Here is a 23,519-nt window from a genome sequence, read left to right as displayed (position 1 = left end):
GAAGGCACTGACCACAACCCACAGTTGTTACTAGGGATCAGATTTGGGCAGCTTGTCACGAGAGACAAGGCAGCAGAGTCTCATCTCAAACATTTTCATCGTTTCAATAGCACAACCTCCCAAATGGATGAAGAGGGGATGAAGCTCTTGAAATCCCAAGCCAGGGCACCACTGATCTCTGAACTTTGCTCTGTGGGATCAGAGATCAGAGCATTATTGCATCAGCTGAAACGAGTTCAAAACACACTTCACTCCCTTGTCACTTCAGAAAGGGAATGACTGGGGATTACCTCTTTTCCTGTTGGGTACATCTCTGTCTGAGTCTTCATCTTTCTTTTTGTTTCCTAAGTCACTGGTGTTGACTGTGACAGTTGCCTTGATTTCTTGCTGTGCCACTTTCATGCGATCATAAAAAACCTTAAAGAACTTCTCGGATTTCTTGTCTTCCGTCAGTCGGCAGAAGAAGGAATGCTACGAGAGAAAATGAACAGGATCTGCAGCTGAATCCAGATTATCCCACCTTTCAGCACTGACTGGCATCCTGGAGGAGCTGGAGGTTAATTAGTTGTCAGTAAACTGAAACCCAGAGCAATGGAAACTCGTCCTTTATTGTTAAGGAAGCCCCGGTGTCTCAGCTTTGTTAACTCCCTTATTAACAACTTCAAATACATTATTAAAGAGAAGTGAGGGCAATAAATCACATCAGTCCTGACAGATTTGGGCAGCACACCTCTCTCAACAAGGGAATTAAGGTAAGTACCATGAATGAAGGTAAGGAAGGTGGAATTTCCTATAATTTGATTCTCAGTTCAGAAACAAAAGGGTATGAGCAAAATACAGAGGAAAAAGAACTGTCCTGCCTTCCCACCCTCGAATCCAAGGCACTGTGAGTCATAACACGCCACAGCCAATGTTAATCACAGTCCAAAAATGTACAAACAGGGTGATGGCGAGAGGGACATCTCGTGCTGAGCTTCCACTGCCCTGCCTGCAGCAGACTTCTTAAAACTCCTTTTAATTCCCACTCTAATATATCATAAGTGACAGAAAAACTCCAAGCACTGACTACTTTTAAGAAGGTTTATTACTCTTCTTCTGCCCATATGTGCACGGAGACAGAAAGTTCTTCCTAAAATCGAGGGGAATACAAATCATGTACAGGTCAAGCAGGAGCCAACACAGTGAGTGATCAGACAACTCTTGATGAAACCAATATGGTGTTACATAAATCAGGACCAGAGCTTAAACACGACTGAAGGATGAACTTGTAAGTGGGTCACCTTATGCAGAGCATTATGAAATTAGTTAGCATTCTGCAGCGGCTCACCATCCAACAGCTTTACACGATGAATAGGAATGAAGCCTGATTTATTGAGGAAACAAATTAAAATGGGAATGGCAGCGTCTCCTGCCCGCTCTGCTCGGAGCGGAGCACACGAGGCCGGGGCTGCCTTTGATCACTCCCCAGCAGCTGCACGGGAACGCACCGAGTGACTTTGAACGCTCCGAGCCGGGTCTTTGATTACAGGCAGAGGAGGAGCGGGGCTATTTAAAGAACTTGGTCAATACTCACAACACCCCTCCCACCACTGTGACACCTTCCCCCTGCCCACAGCAGCTCAGGTGAACTCCTGGTTGTTCTCACTTCTATTGATTACCAGAGGAGGGAAAGGAGCAGAACTCAGCACAGGGCTCCCACATCCACTAAAACCAGTCACGCCAGTACCCCCCTCCTGACACCCATTCAAAGAGCCCAGTAAAACAGAGCTCCCAGAGACCTGCAGGACTTGCCCTTTGCCCAAACAGTGCTGGGCCTGTGACATGCCAGAAGATGATCTGGTTGCCCAATCCATTTAATAGCATTTGTACAACTATTCTCTAATCCAAGACTTCATATCAAAAATTTTAATGTTTTCTCATCATGTTTGCTTGTGGTTTTAAACAGGTCAAACTAGATTAGATATACCAAAGGAATTCTTCCCTGTGAGGCTGGGGAGGCCCTGGCACATGCTGCCCAGAGAAGCTGTGGCTGCCCTATCCCTGGGAGTGTCCAAGGTTGGAGCTTGGAGCAACCTGGGCTAGTGGAAGGTCTTCCTGGTGGAACTGGATGAACTTTAAGATCTCTTCCAACCCAAACCCATCTGGGATTCTATGATCCTATAAAATACACCCAAATAAAAACATCCTTGGCCTGAATAAGTTCACTTACCCAAATTTTTTACTTTTCATTCTAAACTGGTTTTTAGACCTGACCAGACCCAATGGACAGAAGACTGTCAAACTACAATCAGAATCAAGAGATGCATTAACTGGTTTCCCTGTGCTGCTGACCAGTAACCAAACCCCCAAATAACTGGGCTGTTTAGGCAGCCAAGCCTAAACTAAGTCTGTTACTTGGGGGCTACGAGGACAGACAGAGGAAGACTTTACATCTAAGGTGCATCTTAGAAATTTTACTCTACCAGTATTAAACATAATAACACTACTTTACAGATAGACTAGCATAGAGCATGGGCTCTAGAAAGGGCAACCACTTTCTAAAACATCCCGTTATTTGTTCATCAGGCAGTGCTGGGGGTCACCTGCTGTCACCTGGCTGCACATCCCCACAGCCCAGACAGGAGGAGTGACCCTGTGATGAAGCTGTGGTGAAGGAAAAACTCTTCTTAATGAACCACACTAAGGAAATACCTTGTATGAGAGTAATTATTGCTGACAGACTTGATTTTTGTCGTCCTTTCAAGCTTCTCAACTGACTTTCCACTGTGCTTCAGAGAAAAAAACCCAAATGAAAGGAGCATTTCCAGTAAAGCTTTTAGTGCATGCTGTGCATACACTCAAGGGGTGTCACAAAATGATTGTTTCAGTTTAGGTCAGGATGCCTAACACCTTCACACATATGAATCAACCACATGCCAGCTATCAAAGATACTGTATTTTAAGAGGTGTGATCTCGCAAGTTGCGCTTGAGCAGGTAACGGGTGGTGATAATTATGACAGAAATCCTAAAATTTTATTTACAGATATAGCCTCAAAGCAAAAAGTGGAAAAGTCTCCCTCTTTAAAATGGAAATGGAGTGGCCATTTTAGAGCACCGTCTGCTGGGGTCCTGCTTGCACACAGACACCCTGCAACCACAGCAAGGCTGCTGAAAGAGCAAGTGTGGAGGAACAGCCAACCTCCACACTCGTACGGGTGTCTGAAGAACAGAGCTGCCAGCGTGCCCCTGACATCAGCCATCCCTGAGCAGTCAGTCACCACCAGGCTGGGGCTTGGGATCTCCTAAAAACCTACTGCAGGGGCAGGGAATTGTGATCCGTAACATCCACATGGGGCTGTGTCTGGCTGGCCTAGTATGAGGCACCAGAGGAGAAGCTGCTTGAAAGGTAAGTGGAGCTAAAAGCTCCATCCCATACCTCAGACACTGGCAGCAAAAGATTTATGACAAGGGTCTGGGGTGACAGGACAAGGGGGAATGGTTTCCCACTGCCAGAGGGCAGGGATAGATGGGGTATTGAGAAGGAATTCTTCCCTGTGAGGGTGGGGAGGCCCTGGCACAGGTTGCCCAGAGAAGTTGTGGCTGCCCCATCCCTGGAAGTGTCCAAGGTCAGGCTGGACGAGGCTTGGAGCAACCTGGGCTAGTGGAAGGTGTCCCTGCCTATGGCAGGTGGGTGGAAATAGGTCCCTTCCAACCCAAACCAATCTGGGATTCCTGGAGTGCTAAAATCATGTAATATGAAACCACTTTACTTCAACCTTGTTTTGTTAATGACTGTGACGAGTCACTTCCACTGAACAAGTGCCATGACACAGCAGCCCGTGAGGTTTTCCCCAGGAACTCCAGGTTCAGCAAACAGCTTTACAAGTCCACACACCTCAACAAAACACAACAGATCTCCAGAGCACATCAACCAGTCAAGTGAATAAACCACGACTGCTCAGAGGTGACAATATCTGAGATAATGTGATGGCCACTAATTACACAGTCACCAAACTGAACTGAAAACCACCTGTATGTGACACACACAAGGGTCTAACAGGACAGCTACACTCACCATGGGCAAGGACATCACCACAGAGCTCTCCATCACCTTCAAAGATGGAGCAACCACCACCTGCACAAACTCACTCATTGTTTCAAGGGGATGGAAGGAGAAGAACCAGCACAGCATCATGTCTGCAAAGCCAGTCACACCATTCCTCCTCCTGACATCCAAAGTGATCGAAAATAAACCAAAGGCCACGTTTAAATTGCAGCACACTGACCAGCCACAGCCTGGCCCACCCTGGAGCACCAGCAGCCCCTCACTCTCCCTCATCAACTCAGCCAAAGCTGTGCTTAACTCATGGTTTTTTTGAGAAAAGCATCTGGTCTTTCTTTAGAAGGCAAAGATGACGAACTATGTCTGACTATAGGCTATTCCAGTGGTAAATAATTGTTAGAAACATGTGAATAAGCTCCTTTTTATGTCACTAACTTCCAGTCATTGGTATTTTTTTTGTGTCTCTTCTGTAGTTATTCCCAGGAATTTGGTCTCCGATCCCCTTCTGACTATTTACATACTCTGTGAAATGTTTACCTAATGTTTCTTGCTAAACTGAAAACACTATTTTTGGTTGCTGGCTTTTCATTTCAGCTTTAATATCATCTTCTGTGGTGGTTATTTTTTGGCATGTTCTTAAATATTGCAGATCATTAACAAGCTGGATTGCAGAAGCACATTTAAAAAAAAATAAATCAGCAAAGAACTGGCACGTTTCCTAGCATTAGCATTTCATTCCAAGACCTTTGACATATGTAATATACATAATTTCCAGTGATGAGTGAAAGAGAAGCTCAGCTCACTCCCCAGCGGTTCAGGGGAGGGGGATTACAGAGGCAGGATAACCAAGGGCAGGGACAAATGCTCCTTAGTGTGATTTCTGTACCAGCAATCAGTAAAAAAATGGATTTTAACCAGCAGAACTGGCATCTGTCCTTAGGAGAACAAAGCCATAAACCCCAGCAGCCTGGTACCTTTGTGTAAGGTGCACAAGAGTAGAGACTCAGGTGACCAATCCACTATAAATGTAACTAATGCACAATAAATTCAATGATGGGTGAGTTTGTGCCCAGTGTAGGATTATCAAATGGGAAAAAAAAACAGGAACCAGCTGAAGGCAGCTTATTTCTAGCTCTTGCCTTTGAAAGCCTGGCCCAGTTTGGCCTGTGTGCTGTGTCACCTTTACTGGGAACACCTTTCCCTGTGCTGTTACCTGGGTCTGCCCTGACGTCACTGCTGTTTTGCCATCCAAGAAAAGGAACAACTGTTGGATTACTTTGTAGGAACAGCTTGACTTTCCGCCCCAGACGCTAATTCCAGGCTGGCCTGTCGGAAGGATCATGTGAGAAACAGAACCCAAACCTATCAGCAAGCACTGGGTTTAAGCAGCAGCATCTGCTCAGCTGTGTTTCCTCCCCAGAAGGGGTGGCCTGACTCGAGGAGAGCCCTTGGCTGCCGATCCCACACGGAGAACGCGGAGCACGGAGCGCTTTTGGGACCGCACCCTCTCAGAGCTGTTTCACCACACCACAGCAATGAGCCCTGCCAGACCATCCCACAGATCCTGAAGAATTCCCCAGGAAAACAAATATTCCATTACCAAGGAATAAGGAAAAGCAAAGCCCCAGTGAACACCTTGCCAATTAAAGCAGACTGTTGTCATCTCCTTCCCCATCTCCCTTATGCCAGGGAACAGAAAATACCCCGTGAGCTTGGCAAGCCAGGGAGATTTCAGAGAGGAAAGTCCCTCCAGAGAGAGGAGAAAGATCAGTGATCTGGCTTCAACTCAGGACATTTTATTCCAACATTAGAGAGGAATTCTTACAGGGACCTCAGCTCACTTGGGTTATCCAGCCAGGCTGCTAGCACCAATGCAAAACTTGTGTGCTACTTCATCTCTGCAGGAAGAGTTTGCCACCCCCAGACTAGTTCTTAGAGCTGGACTACTTCAAAAAAGCCACATTTTAAGGGGAACTGCACTAACACAAGCACTGAATTAAGCACAAATGCCAACCCTCTACAATCTGCCTATACATATTGCGAGGGCTTCCACTGCAGAAAATTCCAACCTAACTTTGCTTTCTCTCCCTCCTCATTTATTTGTTTAAAATATCACTAATTCCTCTCTCTTGAAATCTCTCATACGTCCTGGCTCGCTGAAGATCCATCACTTTGGGTGTGAGTGATGGATATCATTAGTCTTGCATAGCTTAAGGAAATTGCAGCTGAAATACTTCACGCTGAACATACTTCACAGTTTGAAATAAATCCATAAGGAAAATCTGCCAGAACACCTCAATTGCCTGGGTTTTTTTGCAAACTGTAAAATAAACTTCGTCCTGAAAGCAGAAGGAGGACTTCCCAGCTCTGTTTTCCACAAATAAGACAAAACTCTCTCTGCCATGGGCATCCACACACCATCCTGCATGGCTCTGGAGGTTCTGGTCCACCTTATGGGGTGTGTTTTTTGGTGGGTATGAGCGTACAAAACCTGACCTGTGGAAATGCTCATCTGTCCCCACCAGCTTTAAATGAAGCAGCAGCAGAACTACAGCAGGAAGAGCCTTTATATCCTCTATGTTCTCCTACTGCAACACCCAAACTCTTGATGCAATTTGAAGTCATTTCACCGAGGAAAGCAAGAACAAGCCTCCAGAGATACGGTTCCCTCGTGCCCTTCCAGAGGCAGTACAACCCCCAGGAGCACAAGGTGACACGGGATGATCCCCAGGATGTGAAGGCACACTGGGGAACCACAGGTACCAGCGTGACTGGGGGTTTGGGGTTTGTGCTCACAGATGGCCTGGCAGCGTGGGAGCCTCGGGGCCTGCCCTGCTGTCAGCAGGGAGCCTGATTTGGGTTCCTCTGCCCCCAGTGGGAACAGCTCCGCCGGGTCACTCGGCTCATCCGCGGGGCAGGAGCGCGGATCCCACTTCCCCACCGAGCCGGCGAGCGCTGTGTAGGTGTGAGAAACAGGGAAGTCTGCAGACTCCCCAAAAGAAAAAAAAAAAAAGTGTAAGATCTTGTTGAGAGACAGAGGAATTAAAGAAAACCATAGCAACAAGTCAGTCCACCTACCCAAACCACCCACCCACCACCAGTTTCATTTGCTGACGCACTTCAAAAACAAGCTGGCTCCAACCCGCTCTGGAAGGTGAGCAAGCCCTGAGAGCTCATTAAATTCCCTTCTCAGCTACTCTTGTGTGCCTGCAGCTAGTGAGCAAGTGGGATATAAATAGAAGTTATATAACCGCGCTTTGTTGATTCCTGTGCTTACCAAAAAAAAAAAAGGCAGCATGACCTTGTTTTGCTGAATAGCTTTGCCTCTGCCTGCTCGGGGAGGACTTTAATCCTGCTAGGGATCATCTTAAAAGTTTAGGTTGGACCTGGATACCACAGAGAGGAATAGGGAGAATCAGTGATCCAGGATCATGGTGGAACGCTGAGAGGATTGACACACAGGAGGTGGTACCAACAACCACGAACAACACAAGTCCACCAAGACTGGAGAGCAAGACACAGCTGAACCCTGAGGTAGCACCTCTCCTTTTTTTCATCTACACTGCTCAGTCACACAGATGGGCACCTCAAAATCCAAGCATAAAACCTTCCTTTGGGCAAAAAGACTGGAAGATGCTCTGCTACAGGAATCCTGATGGCCCAAATATACTTCAGAAAGCAGCATCAAGTAGCTCAAGTGGAAAGTCCAGGTGGTATTGCTATCATCTCACCTCTTCCCCCCGCTACTCAATCTCACCGCCCTGAATGACAATGAAATCACTTCTGCAGGAAGGACTCCTCACACTGCATTATTAGTGTGCCTTGTTTGTTTTGAACCTGGTGGTATCTAACACCTGTGGGAGATTGAGACTTCCCCATGCTAACTGTATTAAAATATATGTGAAGGAGATGGAGCTCCCACAGGCTTGGTGTCCTGAGTCTCCTCCTGTGGAGCAGCAGAGCATCAGGACAGAGGTTTCCTCAGCACTGACTTCATGGCCAGTGCAGGTCCTGTGCCTTGTTTGGAAGACAATTGCAGTGTCAAGGACATCAGGATTTGCAGAAGGTTTCATTACAGAGAGGGCTCTTTCAGCAAAGGACACAGTTGATCTTTATAATGCAGGTCCTTACCAACTCTGGCTTTTTATGTCATGTTCTGAAGTAACATACTCAGAATGTCAAAATAATTATGATGTACTTTAACTTGAGCAAAACTCATTTAAATGGTGAAAGACACAGGTGATTGCTTAACACATGCTAAAAGCTTCCTGGTTGGGCAGTAGTTTCCTAAACAGGTATCATTAAAACAATACAAAAAAGATGTAACATCAACTGTATCAAAGAATTCTGGTTGCTATAAATAAACAGAAAATTTAAAAGACTTGTTTTATCAAATGACCAAAAGTTCTCAAGTGCTATTTACAAAAGTTTAGTGACCCAAAGATATTCTTGCCTCTGAAGCCTTTACCACCACACACAATTGTCTGTGCTCGCCAATATCTGTCACTGCTGCAAATCTTCCAAGTAATAAATGTGATTTAAAAGGTCCAAGCCACAAAGGCTAAAGCACCATCGTGTCACTAAACCTACATTTCACCCCCCTAATACTTCTGTGACATTTTGCAAAGCTTTATCCCCATTTTGCAGGGCAGTTGCAGCCATAGAGAAAAAGAAACAAAGTGCCTGGGCAAGCAAATAGGACATTTTTGTGCTGGTATTTCACAGCCAACACAACAGTGAGCTCAAGGACACAAACTGGTCTCTAAGTCTTTGCTCCCTCCAACCCAAGGGCTGTAGCTGACCTGTACCACTGGCTGGTACCTCCCCAGCTCACTGGGCTTCCACGGGGCTCCTAAGTGCCAGAAACACAGACAAGGACCGGACAGCTCTGGATTCAATTCCTTTTGTGTGGTAATCCTGTAGTTATTTAATAACTATCCACCATCTCTGGACAGCCTGAGGAACAGAAAAGGAGACCACAGTTCACCATGGTGGTATTTCCTCACTGGTGGCAACGCACGAGGAGAAATGTTGACTGAGCCCAAGTCTGAGTATGGCACAAGCCAGAGCTGGACACAGGAGAGCTGTGTCAGTCCAGTGCACTCTTTCCTCCCAAACCTGACTGATGAAGAGGTGGCTGCTGGGGTTTCTGTACCTTGCTTCTTCCAAGCCCCCTGTGGTACCCGTTTGATGGGCAGCACAGCCCCCAGCCCTGTCAGGCACACAAAACACTCAGCTCCTCGGTGCAGGCTGAACCAAAGAGCTCAGGAAGTTTAAGCAACCCGAAGCCACAAGGCTTTTTGCACAGTCACATCTCAAAGGAGCCTCACACACTGATGAGCTCCAAGCCACGATTCACTACACAGATTCACTGTTGCCATGCCCTGACAGAGACACAACTCTGCAGTCCACCAGCAGCAGCTCCTCGGTGCTATCTCCAGTCAGGGTGGCCCCCTGGTCCTCACCCCACACTCAGCTGCTGGGGGACAGAGGGGTGTGGAGAACATCCCATCGCTCTCCTCTGTGCAGAACCTGCGATTTGCTTCAGCAGCGAAAGCCACTTCTTCCCTGAAAAATAATCACCTTTTCCCTCGGGTGCTGAGTCCCATCACCTCATCCCCTGTGTCTGCAGCCCACCTTGGGAAGAACTATGGATAAGAGGAATAAAGGCACCACTGCCCTCGAAGTGGCAGACGTGCCCCCACGCCACTTTGGGGCAGTGCTTAAAAACCGCCTGCAACAAAACTAATGTCACCAACCTCATTTTACCTTCCCCGGCTGAAAATATCAACATGTGCGTGTGGGAAATTTGTCACGCAAGCTGACTTTGGAGAAGATCCCTAATTAAAGGAGCAGGGTCTCCATGGAGAGGTGTTACGTAAGGGACTCCACTTGCCATTAACTTCCACCGACCAAGGAAACCCGAAACCCCGCGGAGGTGAGGCAGAGTAACGGCACATGGAATTTTTATTTAGCAGATGAGAGACGAGTGTTACAGGACAAGTCCTCAGCAATCTCCTCCGCTGTCAGTCATTTGCCAAGATTGCTTTAGCAGAGCAGAGCTCTCTGTGCTGCCGCGTGTGCAGGGGATGGACCGAGTTTTACCCCTTCCCAAGGAGATGCAGTTCCACAAGCAAGGCACCTGCCGTGCCAGCTCGGGCACAGGGAACCCAAACCAGCACCCCAGGTGCCTCCCCGGATGCAGGGCATGTTCCCCCCTCGGAGGAGAGCGTGGGGCATCCTCCCAGGGCTGCTCCGTGCAGAACCGCTGACTGCAGCGCTCCCGAGGTGGATGCTGAGGGTTACATAAATTAATAAAGGGGTTGATGTAATTTGCAGTTCAGTGAGCTGCACTGTTTGTCAGGTTAATTTGTTGGCCGGTGCTGACCCCGAGGTTCCACCTCTGCCTCTGTGTCCGTATAATGAGGGCAGGTTTCCCACCGAGATCCAGGGCTCCCGCTGAGCCACAAGCTCACGGGACACAGCCACGACAATGCCAACACCAGCCCTGCTACCAAAGAACCTGACAGGGTTTTTAAGTGAATTCCAAAAACTAAAACCCAGAAAGTTTCCATCCAGAGAGGCCTAAGTGGCCAAAGACCTTCCCAGAACAGCTCATTTGCCACATTCACCCCTCTAGCAGAACACAGAGTGGCGTGGGATTCACTGTGCCACATACCAGCTCAGCCTCCTTCCTAAGGGAAACCAGGAGTACTTTTTCTTGTCCTGCTTCTCCCCCACATTAATCTTCTTAACAATACAATAAAAATCCCTCCTGCCAATTAGAATAAGGAACATCTCTAGATTTGCTTTTTTGCAAGAGTTGGCAACCACCTACTTTGCCTACCCTTAATATTGGCCCTGCCTGCACCTAATGAAACAGCAACACCTATTCCAGTTATCCCTTCCCAGCATCATGGGGATCTGTTCTCCCACTGAAGCTCATGGGAGTTACCCGGGAACTCCCATTATTAACCATATTACAATCATCATGTGCAAGTTCCTGTGTGTTGGTACAAACCTTCTGCTTCACTTCAGGCCGAATTAATTTCCCGTGTGAAAACCTGGAGTTAAGAAAATGCCATGCAGGGGTGACACATTTCTGGCCTTGCTGCCAAAAAGCCTTTTTTACATAACCCGTCCCTATCCCACCAGTTTCCTATTTTCAAAGGCCTGTAGATAGAAGTAATTGAAGTTCATTAAAAATTATTCAAACTGAGCACAGAATGAACTTGTTCAGAATACTATAAATCAAAAGCCACTAATAATAGGGGAAAAAAAATCATGAAATGAAGATAAACTGTGTTAGACCTCAAAGGCAAAGCTGGTTGGTTTGGCTAGGTCAACTTTCACAATGACAAATGGACGTGATGCAAAATGAACACAGTTATTAGTCCAAAGACTGAAGATGACTCTTCCACTGGCAGTTACTGGAAAAACTTCAGCAAATCTACTCTGCAGGTTGCAGAGTCTGCCAAGTCCTACCTACCTACTCTGCAGAACTTACCAAAAGAACACAGATTAGAGAAAGATCAGGATAAAAGACACAAAGTATTGGGTTCATTTTTGTAAGTGCATCTAGTTTCCATAAGCAGGCAAATGTTGCAGGGTATTTTGTAAAAATGAAATCCTACTAAGTGGGAGACCATCCCTTTGCTGCCCTCAGTAGATCTCGACTGTGCTGTAGCCAAAGGCTAAAAAACATCAGCTTTGCAGACTAGCAAGTACCCACAGAGCTCTCCTGAGAGCTGGGCTGCCAGAGCCCTCTGCACTCAGAGCACATCAGCCACTCTTCAGGAGACAGCAAAGCTGGATTACCTGAGTTCACTGTCTCAGGATACCAGTCTGACTTGGCCATCACATCACTCAGCAATTACTCAGGAGATACAGACCCAAACTGATGATTTTACTAAAGAGCAAGCCTCCACCTTTTCTTTGATTCCCAGCTGTTCTCCCAGAAGTTAAGCTTTGTGGTTGGTGTTTTTCCCATTGAAGTTCTACTCACTTGGCTCTCATGACTAAAACCCTACTGAGAGATCAGAGTGCTGAGTACAGGCTGTTCCCAACTGCCACTGCCATCATCCCCACAGGCCCTGACTGTGCCGAAGCCACTGCAAGGCACCAGAAAACACTCTCCCCACCACCAGCAGTTCAACCAACGCAGAGGGAAGCCAGGGAACATGTCTGAGCACCAATAAACCTTCTTTTTTGCCTTTTGCTGTCAAGCCCGTGGAGCGTTCCAGCACAGAATATCTGCATCCCAACCGCTCCACGGGATATTTTCAATAACATCTCCTGTGTGCTTTGCATGCATGAGTAAGAGCTCCTGGGTGTGTCCGAGCCCTCAGAGCTCCCAGCATTAGCTGTAGGCACCACGAGTCATTTGGTTCCTAAAACATTTTGTACTTAAAAGCAGCCCACACTACACCAGAGCCCTCTCCCAGCCCATCCTGCCGCACTGGAGCACGTACACGCACCAAGTGAGTGCTGGCTGCCCAGAGCACGTCCTAAAGACACCTGCCAAGCACTTATTCCTGAGCGGGAAAGCATGGAAAATAGTTCCTCTGGTTTGTGGAAGCACCACGTATGTACAAAGGCTGGAGAGCAGCAGAGCCTGGCAGGAGTGTGTGGTGTGGAGGTGTCACACGCTGCTCCGAGCATCCCATGCCAACGGCTCCTTGCTGACCACAGGGTTATTGTACAGCCTCCCAGCTATGGATAGCAAATGCAAACCAAACCATCTCCCTTTCTGGTGGAAAAGGTGTCTTTGGAGGTGGACTGCAGGTTTCCCTGTTTGTTCTGACCAGGTGAGCTATGGAATCTGCCCCCAACACGGGTTTGTGCTCAGCGGGAGGTGACTTTGCTCAGTCCATGGGGTCCAGCACAAGTAAAGGATCTCACCACGTCAGGCTGGTGCAGTTTGTTTTTCCTTCCAGCATGACAGTGTGAGGTTACCTGAGGCTCCCTGAGAGCTGGGAATATGAAAGCTCAGCTTCCTTTACATTAGAGAAGAGCAGGAAATTTAAAGGAGTGACTGTCCCCAAGGAATGTTAATCCTGTCCTTGCAGTTTTAAGGATTTTCAACACTCAATTCCCACTTTGTCTTTTATGAAGAAGCTTCACTTCAGACCACAGACACAGGGGAAAAAAGGGGGTACTGATTACAGGGACAAGCAAAGGAGTCCAAAGACATTCCCTGTCCTCTCAAGGGAAGTTTGCATTGACACAAGAGGTGCTGCTGTAGGGATATAGTGTGTGTTTTAACCTCAATGATCAATTATAACCAGTCAGGATTCAGCCACACAGACAGTCTGCAAACACAGCACATGCAGAGCCAAAAGAGTAAGATATCACATGTACAATCATCTTTACAAGCATGTTTTTCTGCAATAACGTTTTACTTTCTCTTTGGAAGAATAATGTACAAGGTTGTTGTTGTGTATTCATCACAATCCACACCAGGCACAATTTTCATATAGGGAAATCAAATCCTTATTGAAAACACAGCAATGAAGATCAGCAAGACTGCAGGAGAACTGTGGTCTGGAGTTTACCATACACTTATTTCAAATTCCAGTCTGAAATCTAACACCTCATTGTAAAAGTCTGAGCACATTGCAGTTGCTTAAACCTATTTGTAAGAGCAGTCAATAACTTACCCACAAAGCTGTTTTATTAGACATTCCTCCATACTGCCCTGGGAAACACCTCAGTTACCCAATGCCCATGCAAGCATTTAATAAGTTCACTTTTGCATGGTAGACACTAACATTTCCCAAAATTACAGGTCAAAGATCCTTTAGTCATTTCCCCTCCCATCTCCTTAAACTCCTCAAGTTTCCTGGATTCCATAAAAACACTTCCCTTCCCAACATGGTTCGGTCACAAGAAGTTTTCCATTTCCCTACCTGTATCGTGGTGTTCCCACCTTCCAGCAGGGCAATGGCTAACAGGATGCTCTCGTGGAAGACTCTGTCGCTGGTGGCATTCATGATGAGATCTATGACCAGGTTGGATGCACCTTCTTTATCCAGATGACACTGGACATCTGCCAAACTCATCTCCCCTCGGCTCATTGAACTCGATCCGGAGCTTCCTCCTATAAAGGTGATCATGAGAAACAGGCTGAGATTGACCCCACAGTGATGGCACCTCTCTTCAAGGCCAGGCTGGACAGAGTTTGGGGCACCCTGGTCTAGTGGAAGGTGTCCCTGCCATGGCAGGGGGTTGGAACGAGATGGGCTTTAAGGCCCCTTCCAACCCAGACCAGTCTGGGATTCTATGGCTATTGATTTTTTTGGCAATGGTCTCAAATTAAATAAACTGCACTTTATAACTGACTTCAAACAGAATTTTCCCTCATCCCACCCCCCAATCTCTCTGCAATACCATGAAATGGTTTTGTTCCAGATATGGTTAATAATCTGACATCCTTATGAGCACATTCCTCATATATTAATTAAATTGATCGGGATTTCTGAGTACATTTATTCGAAGCAACATGGCCAACTTTAAGCCAACCCAAGGCAGTCTCTGGAAAGCACAAAAAGCTCTGTCTGCTTCATTTTGCTGTCTCGAAGGCAGTCATCCATGCGGACGGCTTCCTGGGTTTTGGGAGTTCATAGAGGAGGACAGTGAGGGGGGGAAAAAAAAAATCCCCGTTTCAGGTGTAAGATGCTGATTTGTGGGGCAAGGGCAGGGCAGGGCACAGGTCCCATGAGGAGCAGGAGCAGGTCCTACCTCCCGCCCCGGCCTTGCCGGTGCTGCCGGCGGACAAGGGCCCGTTGCCGAAGGTGGTCAGGCTCTCCCGCCGTCCCGCAGGCCGCACGTTGCCATAGTAACGGTTGACCAACACTTGCCTGAGCGCCTCACCCTTGAGTAAAGAGGAGAATGAAATCACGATGTGAGCTTCAGGAACAAACAAACCGCTGCTGTTATTGTTTGCCTTCTTGTGGTGAGGGGAGGGGGGGAACCGAAACCCTGGAGATTGGGAAAAATCCACCGAGTAACTCCCGCTGTGCTCGGGCAGGCCGGGACACCGGGGGGGGTCTCATGGGGCTCAAATAAGATTATGGGTTCCCAGCACAGGAACAGCTGCAGGTCAGGTTTTGTGTAGAGCTCTCTAGACAGATTTTGTTCTCAAAGAGGTTTGTTTTTTTTTTTTAAATTAAGTTCTACCATCTCGGTCTTAAATGTAAAAAAGTTGCATCTGTACAGCACCAACACAAAATTAAGAGGCGGATTAGCGCAAGAGGAACATTAGAAATGATGCTGTGAGGAGCAATCCCACCTTCCCACACCTATCCCATTTTGCCATTTCACCAGCTTTACAGGGATGTGCTCCTTTCTCCCTCCATCAGCAGCTGCCGAGCGGAAACCCGAGCGATCCCGCTGAATCCCAGCCCTTTGTTCCCCGCTGGCAGCTGCCCCAGCCGCCGCTCACGCCAGCAGTCAGCATCCAAGCACATGAGCCCTGGACTCCACAGGGCACCGGTCCTCAGATAACCCCAAATCCCGGGAGTGCCTGGAATGTCCCCCCAGCGTGAGCCGCTGCGTCAGCCCAGAGCAAACCACCTCCCAGGGCAAACAACCCACGGGGCCCTGCACTGCTCCCACTCCAGTCCTTACAGGAATTCCCAGGAATTCGGGGAGCCAGACAAAGCAACGAGCAGCACACAAACCCCTGCACCGGGATTAATGGGTTTTTATAAGGTCTTTGTGCACAAAGGAAAACTGGGGATTATTGTAACCGGGAGCTACTGCTGATGGCAGCGTGGTCACAGCAGCACCACCCTGGACAGTGCTTGAGAGGGGAGGGAGGGGCTTTTCTGGGGATTCAATACATAAATAATAATTAAAAAAAAAATCTAGCCAAGAATAATTTCATATTAAAAATATGTCAAGAAGAACTAAAGTATCTTATCTTTATCTCCACTCGCAAAACACACGCTCGTCACTGATTTTCAATTGTATTTCAAATGAAATTAGTTGTCTGACTATAGAGTCAAGATGTCATTTAATATATTAGCTGACATAAAAATGAAGTCTTACTTTTTAAACTTTCACAAGAGGTTTTTAAAACACAAATAAGTAAATGGAGCAACATAAATGTGCATTAATGGGCTCATATAGAACTCCAGCACTGCTTTGATGCAAAGCTGGCACTCACAAAGGTAACTTCAAGAAATCCTTAAACAGATGACCCCCCCCCCCAAAAAAAAAAAAAAAAAGACAAAAACCTGTCTGGAAATAAGTTCTTTACCAAATTTCAGGTATTGCTTCCAAAGGGAGAAGCCCGACACGTGCCTGGAGCTGGTGAGGGATCACTGCCCTCCCTGCAGGGCTGGGGCTCAAACTGGGGCTCCCACCACCTGCTCCTTGTCACCACAACTCAGCACCTTAAAAATTGTTTCCATGGATTATTAGCGTGAACGCTGAAGCATGAGAGCTGCATTTTATGGGATCAGATGGGGAGGGAGCAAGTGCCAGGGAGACAGGTTGTAAAATAAACACGAGGAGAGCATTCCAATCAGCCGCTTCCAAAAGTCCCCAAAAAAACAGAAAAAAAGGAAAACTCCTGTGGAAGCAACAGTAGAAGGAGATGAGCACCCTTCCAAGGGGCATACGCTTCCCATCACCGCTTGGGCCAAAGAGTGAACATGTAGGAGAGGCAAGAGACAGCTCAGGAGCTCCAGCAAATTCCTACCCCGGAGCAGCGCCTGTGACTGACAGCGACATTCGAGTGTTGGGTACACGATGTAGAGCTTTATCCATCCCCCTGCTCCCAGTCTGGCAGGTAAGGAAGGCAACATGACAGAACAAGGCCAAGCCAGACAAAAAAAAACCCCTGAACTACACCTTCCCTCTACACATGTCCCGATTAGAAAGGAAACTTGATACCCACATGAGCCCTACGACAAAATGAAGTTACAAGGGAGTTCTCACATTACCTTTTCCCTCTGCTGTTGAACTAATTGTCAGTCATCATATTAACTGGCATTTAAACCAGTCATTTTTACTACTTACTACAAAGATAACACACATCCATCTGCAAGAACGGCTGCTCGCTGAACTCCACCTCCTCCTCAATTCAGGGGGGTAACTAAAGGTCCTGGAGTTGTGTCCAGATTTTCCTTCTGGCCCATTGCAGAGCAGAAGGTGACTTCTATTCCATGGTCAAAATAGTTGGGGTGAGTGGAGACACCTGACCAAGAGGACAGACCTGCAGTACCTCTGGTGTCTGCAGGAGTTGTGTATCCAAAACAAGACAAATCACAGGAAAATACAGGTAGGAATAGGTGTCAAGCAGTTCTTTCCAGTCTGAGAACATGCTCATCCAGCATCTCAAATTCTATCTGGGAAAAAAAGCTTTGCTTCCTCCAAATTTATGCAAACCCACCATGTTAGCTAATGAAATATCAGTATGTGATCAAAGTGGAGGGGAGAAAAAAAAAAATCAGTGGTATTTAAGAAACGTTCCAATTAATTCAGCTGCAGTGCTTGGCTCCAGAACAGTTCTTTAACCATCCTGTTGGTGCTGTGCACCACTCTGATGCGGGCAATGTGCAAACAAATATCAGATGTTTGGCAATAATCAGAAAAATCAAATATGGTACCTAGAAAAAACCCAACAACATCCAGTTTCATCTGTGTTCACCATCAGGTAAACTAAGTCACGTACAAACATTACTGTGCATGTATCAGTAATGCAGATGCAACACACAACTCTAAGTGATATCAGAAACCTGATTAAAACAGAGAATCTTGGATAATATTTAAAAGTGAAGCAGTTTTAAGCTGTTGTTGCTGTTCTGTCCCCAGCTACAAGAGCAGAAGAAATGGAGAAAGGCATTAATGACATGGATTTTGCAGCATGGGTTACGAAGGGGTGGTGTGGCCAAAGCAGCCAACTACACAAGCACTGACTAATGTCACTGACTTATGATCACTTCATAACTGAGTGATCACCACCAAAGGGGAGAGTTTTGACAGTGTGAATGGACTGGGCCAGGATCTGAGGTTTAACTGGAGCTGCCAAGCACTTGCCCCTTCCATGTAACACAAGGGGCACCAGCACCCCCTTCATAAATATGGCTCATCATTTTGGGTTTTCCAAGAGCAGTTAACACACAAGTTTCTTACGTGAACTTAGGCTTCACTGTTTAAAAGGAAAAGGTTGAGGGTTAGTTCTGAACGTGCTCGACTGCTGTACATACCCTTCTATGATCCTCCAGTTGCCTCTGTGGTAGAGTTTGATCAAGCTCCTGCTGTGCGTGCAGAAATTTCATTTTAAAGCAGAACAACACTCAAGAGACACCAACATCTTGGCACTCGGGGGGAATACTAAGGGAAGTCACAGTTGAATGCAAGGGGGGAGATGAAGAAGATGGACTGACAAGCTCTCAAAACAGGACATCTGCCCTCAGTTGGCCCTGGCAGCACTTATCCCCTCAGACACCTTATCACCCCCCCAGCCCACCACAGCATGCACGTGTGCCAACATTCCCCTGGAGTCAGAGGGAACACAGGGTCTGTCTCCTTGTACAGTCACCAGTAACACACACGAGTCCCCAGGAGCTCAGCCCACACATGCCCATGCACAGACACACAGGTACAGCCCACCCCCTGGACACACACCTCTGGGGACAGGAGCAGCTTCAACACATCTCCCCGTGGTCAGTGAAGCTCGTTTGAGACTGTGGAGGGCCCCTGGAAAAACCTGGGGGGGTTCCCTTCCAACACCAGGGCCTTCAGAGGGTGTCACTGAACAGAGTCCCTCGGCACGTGCATGTTTCCAAATCAAATCTCTTTTACTTCAGATATTAATTTTAAGGAATGGAACTTGCGCTTTGCAAACCTGAAGCACATTAAGTTTTTGCTGCTTTAAAGCATCTGAAAATGTGTAGAACAACTGCTCTCTCCAGGGACCCACCTTAAACCAGGAGCCATCTCCAAAACATCTCAAAGGCCTTCGATGACCACTCAGAGTTTTGGTTTACATTTAAACACTCTTCCACAAAAATTACAGATACAAAAGTCTGAACCACCACAAACATTTTTTTCCTTCATGATCTCAAAATATATTTACAGCCTTCATGTCTATATAGCTCACAGAATCAACACTGTCCTCGATTAAGATTTTCACGTTGTTTCACTTAGATTTGCACTGATTTGGCACTCAGTTGTACAATTTACCAATGCCATCTCTGGATGTCCCATGAGTTTCCAAAGAATTTGAGATTTCATAAATTTTCAAGTCTTCATTTTGAAAAATAATCTCTTTTATGCAAACTGATGCTGGGGTACCTCACAAAGGACATGTTCCCACACATCCAATTCCCCCAGAGCCAGGGACCCTGAAGATGTGAAGTGACCACGAGCTGCTCCACTGGGGCATTTTAAATGGGACACCAGTTGCTCTGGGGTTATGAAGTTTCCACTAATAACTTCTGACACCTCCATTTCCTTTAAGTTTTTAAGTATGTCAGAAAAAGGGAAAACCAAATTCTGCATTAGGAGCCAGAGAAACAAGATCTCATTTTGCCAATGCAGGGAAATTTGAGAGGAGTCTTCTCACGGTGTCTCCCTTGGAGCATAAGGGAAATGGCTGAAAGGAACAAAGATTTGGGACTAATTTACATGGGGTTTTTACATTTCCAGACTACCACGCTGATGCTGTACTGGATTAAGCCACTTGAACAAATCTACTTATTTCCACTGTCTAACACCACGCAGCAACACACATTTCACAGGGTTTTCACCAACAAGACACTCCACTGGGACTACTTAAACACCAATATTTGTGTGTTGTACAAATATAGGTGGTGACACACCTCTACAGGGCTCTCCGTTTCGGGAGGTTGCGGCAGCTAGTTGAAAGTAAAATGCAGAAAAATTAGTCATTCTCCCAGAATCTTCCATCCCAACAGCAATCCAGTGGTCAACAGAGAGGGGAAGGGAGCTGGCAAAGCACTTGACTTCAGCTGAATCATCACAAATGAGTTATAGCCATAATTACTGTTTACACCCTCCCACCCTGCTCCTAAAAGGGCCACATTTGGAAAATTTCGCAGGTATCCTTTGAACATCCCAACCTGCTTTGCATGAACTCTGAGGCACAAGCAAAAAGCTTTAGTTGCAGGTGCCCACAGCACTTTTGGGGACCACACACCTGGGATCTGTGACTGGAAGGCAGCACATCCATCCCAGGGGGGAGGAGGAGGAGGAGGAAACCAGGGCTGCACATCACAAAGGCAGCAGCCTTATAATTTTAGTTTAAAAAAATTGTTTTCAGTGGATTCTCATCTATAAACATATTTTCCTTGAGATAAAAGATATATGATGCAGAACCAAACAGGAGCAACGAAATAAGGGCCTGCACAGTGACAGCTTTTCAAATTTAAAATGCTGATCATCACACTGAAACAGATGAAGACAAGCAACTTTTATCTAGTGGAGCGTAGACACACAACAGAGACCTGAACATTCAAATGCAGCTGCCTGTGTAACCGTGGGGTAACTGAGTTAACTCCTCAGAGCAGACACTCAGCAATCAGATGCTGATGATACAAACACCAATCTGAGTCAGGCCCTCGCTGGCTGTGTCTGCCCAGAGGCCACAGGACAGACAGACAAACATCCAGGGGCTGGGGTTGCACTGTGGAGCTTAACCCAAAACCTGCTGGGGAATGCTCCAAGGGAGAGGGAGGCCACCAGATCCAGAGAGATTCCACTTCCCAGGAAAGAGCCAGAGGAGCAAGTGTTTCCCCTGCAGTGCTCCACGGGCAGGAGCTCCTTGGCCAGGAAAGACCCTTTTCCATTCTCCTCCCAACAGACTTTCCTCCTGGCAGCTCCCACGGCCTCTGGTCGGTGCTTCCTTGCATTGTCACCGCTCCTGGAACCTTCTCAAGCGTGCAAACCACTCCTCCTCTCCTGCTCCAGTGGAAACAGGGAGTATTTAAGCCAGAGGCCCAAGAGTGAACAGGAAGAGCCTCATTTGTGCAGAGGAACACACCGTTCCTGCCCTGCTCCCAGGCTGGACACTGGGAACGCCGTCCGGGTCATTAGGGAGTCCAGGCACATTGTTCTGCCTGCACACACCGTCTGCACAACCTGCTCCAGAGCAAGGGAAAATTCCTCCCTTCTCAAGGAGCCAACAGCAGCAAGGAAATTGGGCCTGTTCCACTGCAGGGGAAATGAGGTCCCTTCCTGCCAGGGAAGGGGATGCTGAAGTTGGCAGGTCAAGTGTACACGGCTGCCACAGGATAACATGCTGGACTGGGGATCCAAACACAGGTTTCCCTTCTGGGCACTGGAACAGGTTGCCCAGAGAAGCTGTGGATTCTCCATCTCTGGAAGTGTCCAAGGCCAGGTTGGATGGGGCTTGGAGTAACCTGGTGTCCCAGCCCATGGCAGTAAGGTGGAACAAGATGAGCTTTAAGGTCCCTTCCAACCCAAATCATTCTGGGATTCCTGGGGTTACACTATGACCCCATTTTAACCAAACATGCATGTAACATTTTGCAGCTGAAAGGCAGCACAGATGAAGAATCATCATGAAATTAGTTTCATCTTTCCCAACTTAACTGGAGAAGGAAAAACTACGAACTGCAGTTCACAAATTCCTGTGCCTTCCCTCTGTGGTACAGAGGGCACATTAGAGCCAGTCTCATTCAACCACCAGGGAGGAAAAGCCACTGCCCTGGGCAATGCCCAGGTGGATCACTCCAAAGCAGCACAGCCCTCAGCAAACTTCCAGTAAGAATATAAACTCCAAATACTGAAATTTCAATTCTTTGAGTCAAAATGGCTTCAAATAGCAAAGAATTATTGAGCTTGTGCTGCAAAGTATTGGCTTGTGCTTTACAAGAAGGATTGAACAGGGTGGGACAGCAGCCTGAGGTAGTAATTTTGCAAGATTTCTCCATGTACTTCAGCTCTCCAACCAGAATAAAGTGATGGTCTGAGGGGCAGGTTTGTGCAATACTAAACAACACCAGGTGGGTACCATGGACACTGTGGTCAGCTTTTAAACTGGAACATAGTGGGTGGCCAGGTCAGAGCACAACATCTGTGCTTTTTATTAGCAGTAGGGAAAGGTCCTTTCAACTTGCTCTGCAAAACCCTCTCTTCCTCAGAAGCTTCCGCTCCCACAAGGCTGACCAATAAACCACTCATCATTAGCCAGAACAGAAGTACAGCCTCTGACCTGCTGGTGACCCAAATGCTTCCAGCACCCATTTCCCCAACACAGGCCATGTGTGCTTCCCAGAACAGCCTTAATCTGACTCACCAGGGGATGTATCCCCTCAAAAACCACCAGAGCAAGGGACAGCTCCAGTGTGAATTCGTGGCATCTCAAATGATGAGGTGTGGACGAGCTTTCCATCCTTTTCTTTTATGGCTTTGAGGAAGGTATAAAAATTTTCATTTGCTTTCAAAATAACAATCGAGGTTAAAGTTATCTAATCTGTCTTGCACAGAAAATTGAAACAACTACCACTGTGGATAAAGAGTGGAAATGGCTTGAGGAAAAGCAGGAAGATTTTCATTCAGGTTTCAAGCCTCGGGATCGCTTTTCTCTCTATTTTTTTTAAACTCAGCTGTGTAGCAGACATCCAGACCACCAAGCAAAAGGCTTGAAATGCATTTAACCCTGAGCAGTTTGAGAAAGTTTAGTCAAACTCAACTGATTTGGCTCTGTGACGAAGCAATGGTGAGGAGGGAGATGCCCTGAGCTGTGCAGGAAGTCGGGTTCAATCACTGACAGGTTCCTTCTGGTCTCAAAATCTGTGAATTCAAGAAGTGACCCAACTCCATGTGTATGGCATGTCATTACTGGGGTGTTGGAGGAAGAGATTTGGCAGAGAGGAGGGAATAAAAATGACAATCATAGAGTCAGCAAAATATCACCCTAGATAGCCAGCTTGTACATCCACATGCAAGGAATTAGACTGGAGATCTCAGATGTATGTTATTCTGAAACCTCTGCCTTGGCTCCTGCACTGCTATCTCCAGTATCAGCTGGAGTTCCAGTGGGAATGGCTGTTCAGAATGAGTCCTGCAAGTCCCTTTCCACTTTTTCCTCCCTTTTCTGAATTTCTCCGCTTTTCTCTTTGAAGCACAGTCAGTACAGTTCTTCCTTGAAAGACACACAGCAAAAGCATCACCTCATCTGATGACAACAGAGCGGAGCACAAATTATGTTGCTGCGCTCCATAACCCTTCAAAAATCCCACAAAACTCTGTGTAGCTTCCTTCCAAGTCTCCTTTGTCAGGCCAACACTGTTACCTCATGGAACTGAGGAAAAATTTGGATAGGAAATTTCTAGCCCCTGCAGATGATCTGTAGGTGTTTGTCAAACAAGCATTTGACTTGCTATGGAGAAGTTTCAGGGCAGAGGGGAATAACTGGGAACCAGGAGCACTGAACTGCTCTGACAAACTTCCCACGTTACATTTCCCCCTGCACAGACC

The 23,519-nt window shown here is 47.0% G+C and overlaps 1 protein-coding gene across 13 annotated transcripts in view; it reads right to left on the bottom strand.

Annotated features, from left to right (window-relative positions):
- The window catches only part of ITPR1 (inositol 1,4,5-trisphosphate receptor type 1), a 162,903-nt gene that overhangs the window by 40,743 nt on the left and 98,641 nt on the right, over positions 1 to 23,519 (bottom strand). For 7 of the 13 annotated variants that reach the window (XM_027702638.1, XM_027702635.1, XM_027702640.1 and 4 more), the window contains 5 exons: positions 19,877 to 19,912; positions 18,260 to 18,310; positions 14,784 to 14,916; positions 13,952 to 14,142; positions 291 to 471 (listed from right to left, as the gene is read on the bottom strand). In XM_027702638.1, coding sequence (XP_027558439.1) covers positions 291 to 471; positions 13,952 to 14,142; positions 14,784 to 14,916; positions 18,260 to 18,310; positions 19,877 to 19,912 — 592 coding nt within the window. The remainder of the gene's footprint in view (positions 1 to 290; positions 472 to 13,951; positions 14,143 to 14,783; positions 14,917 to 18,259; positions 18,311 to 19,876; positions 19,913 to 23,519) is intronic. The other 6 variants (XM_027702636.1, XM_027702645.1, XM_027702647.1 and 3 more) reach the window with 2 other exon arrangements.

Source organism: Neopelma chrysocephalum, unplaced genomic scaffold (genome assembly GCF_003984885.1).
Source record: "Neopelma chrysocephalum unplaced genomic scaffold, ASM398488v2 Primary Assembly neopelma1_189, whole genome shotgun sequence".
Taxonomy (NCBI): Eukaryota; Metazoa; Chordata; class Aves; order Passeriformes; family Pipridae; genus Neopelma; species Neopelma chrysocephalum.
Note: the sequence above shows the minus strand (reverse complement) of the source record. Positions and strands in the feature narration are given on the sequence as shown.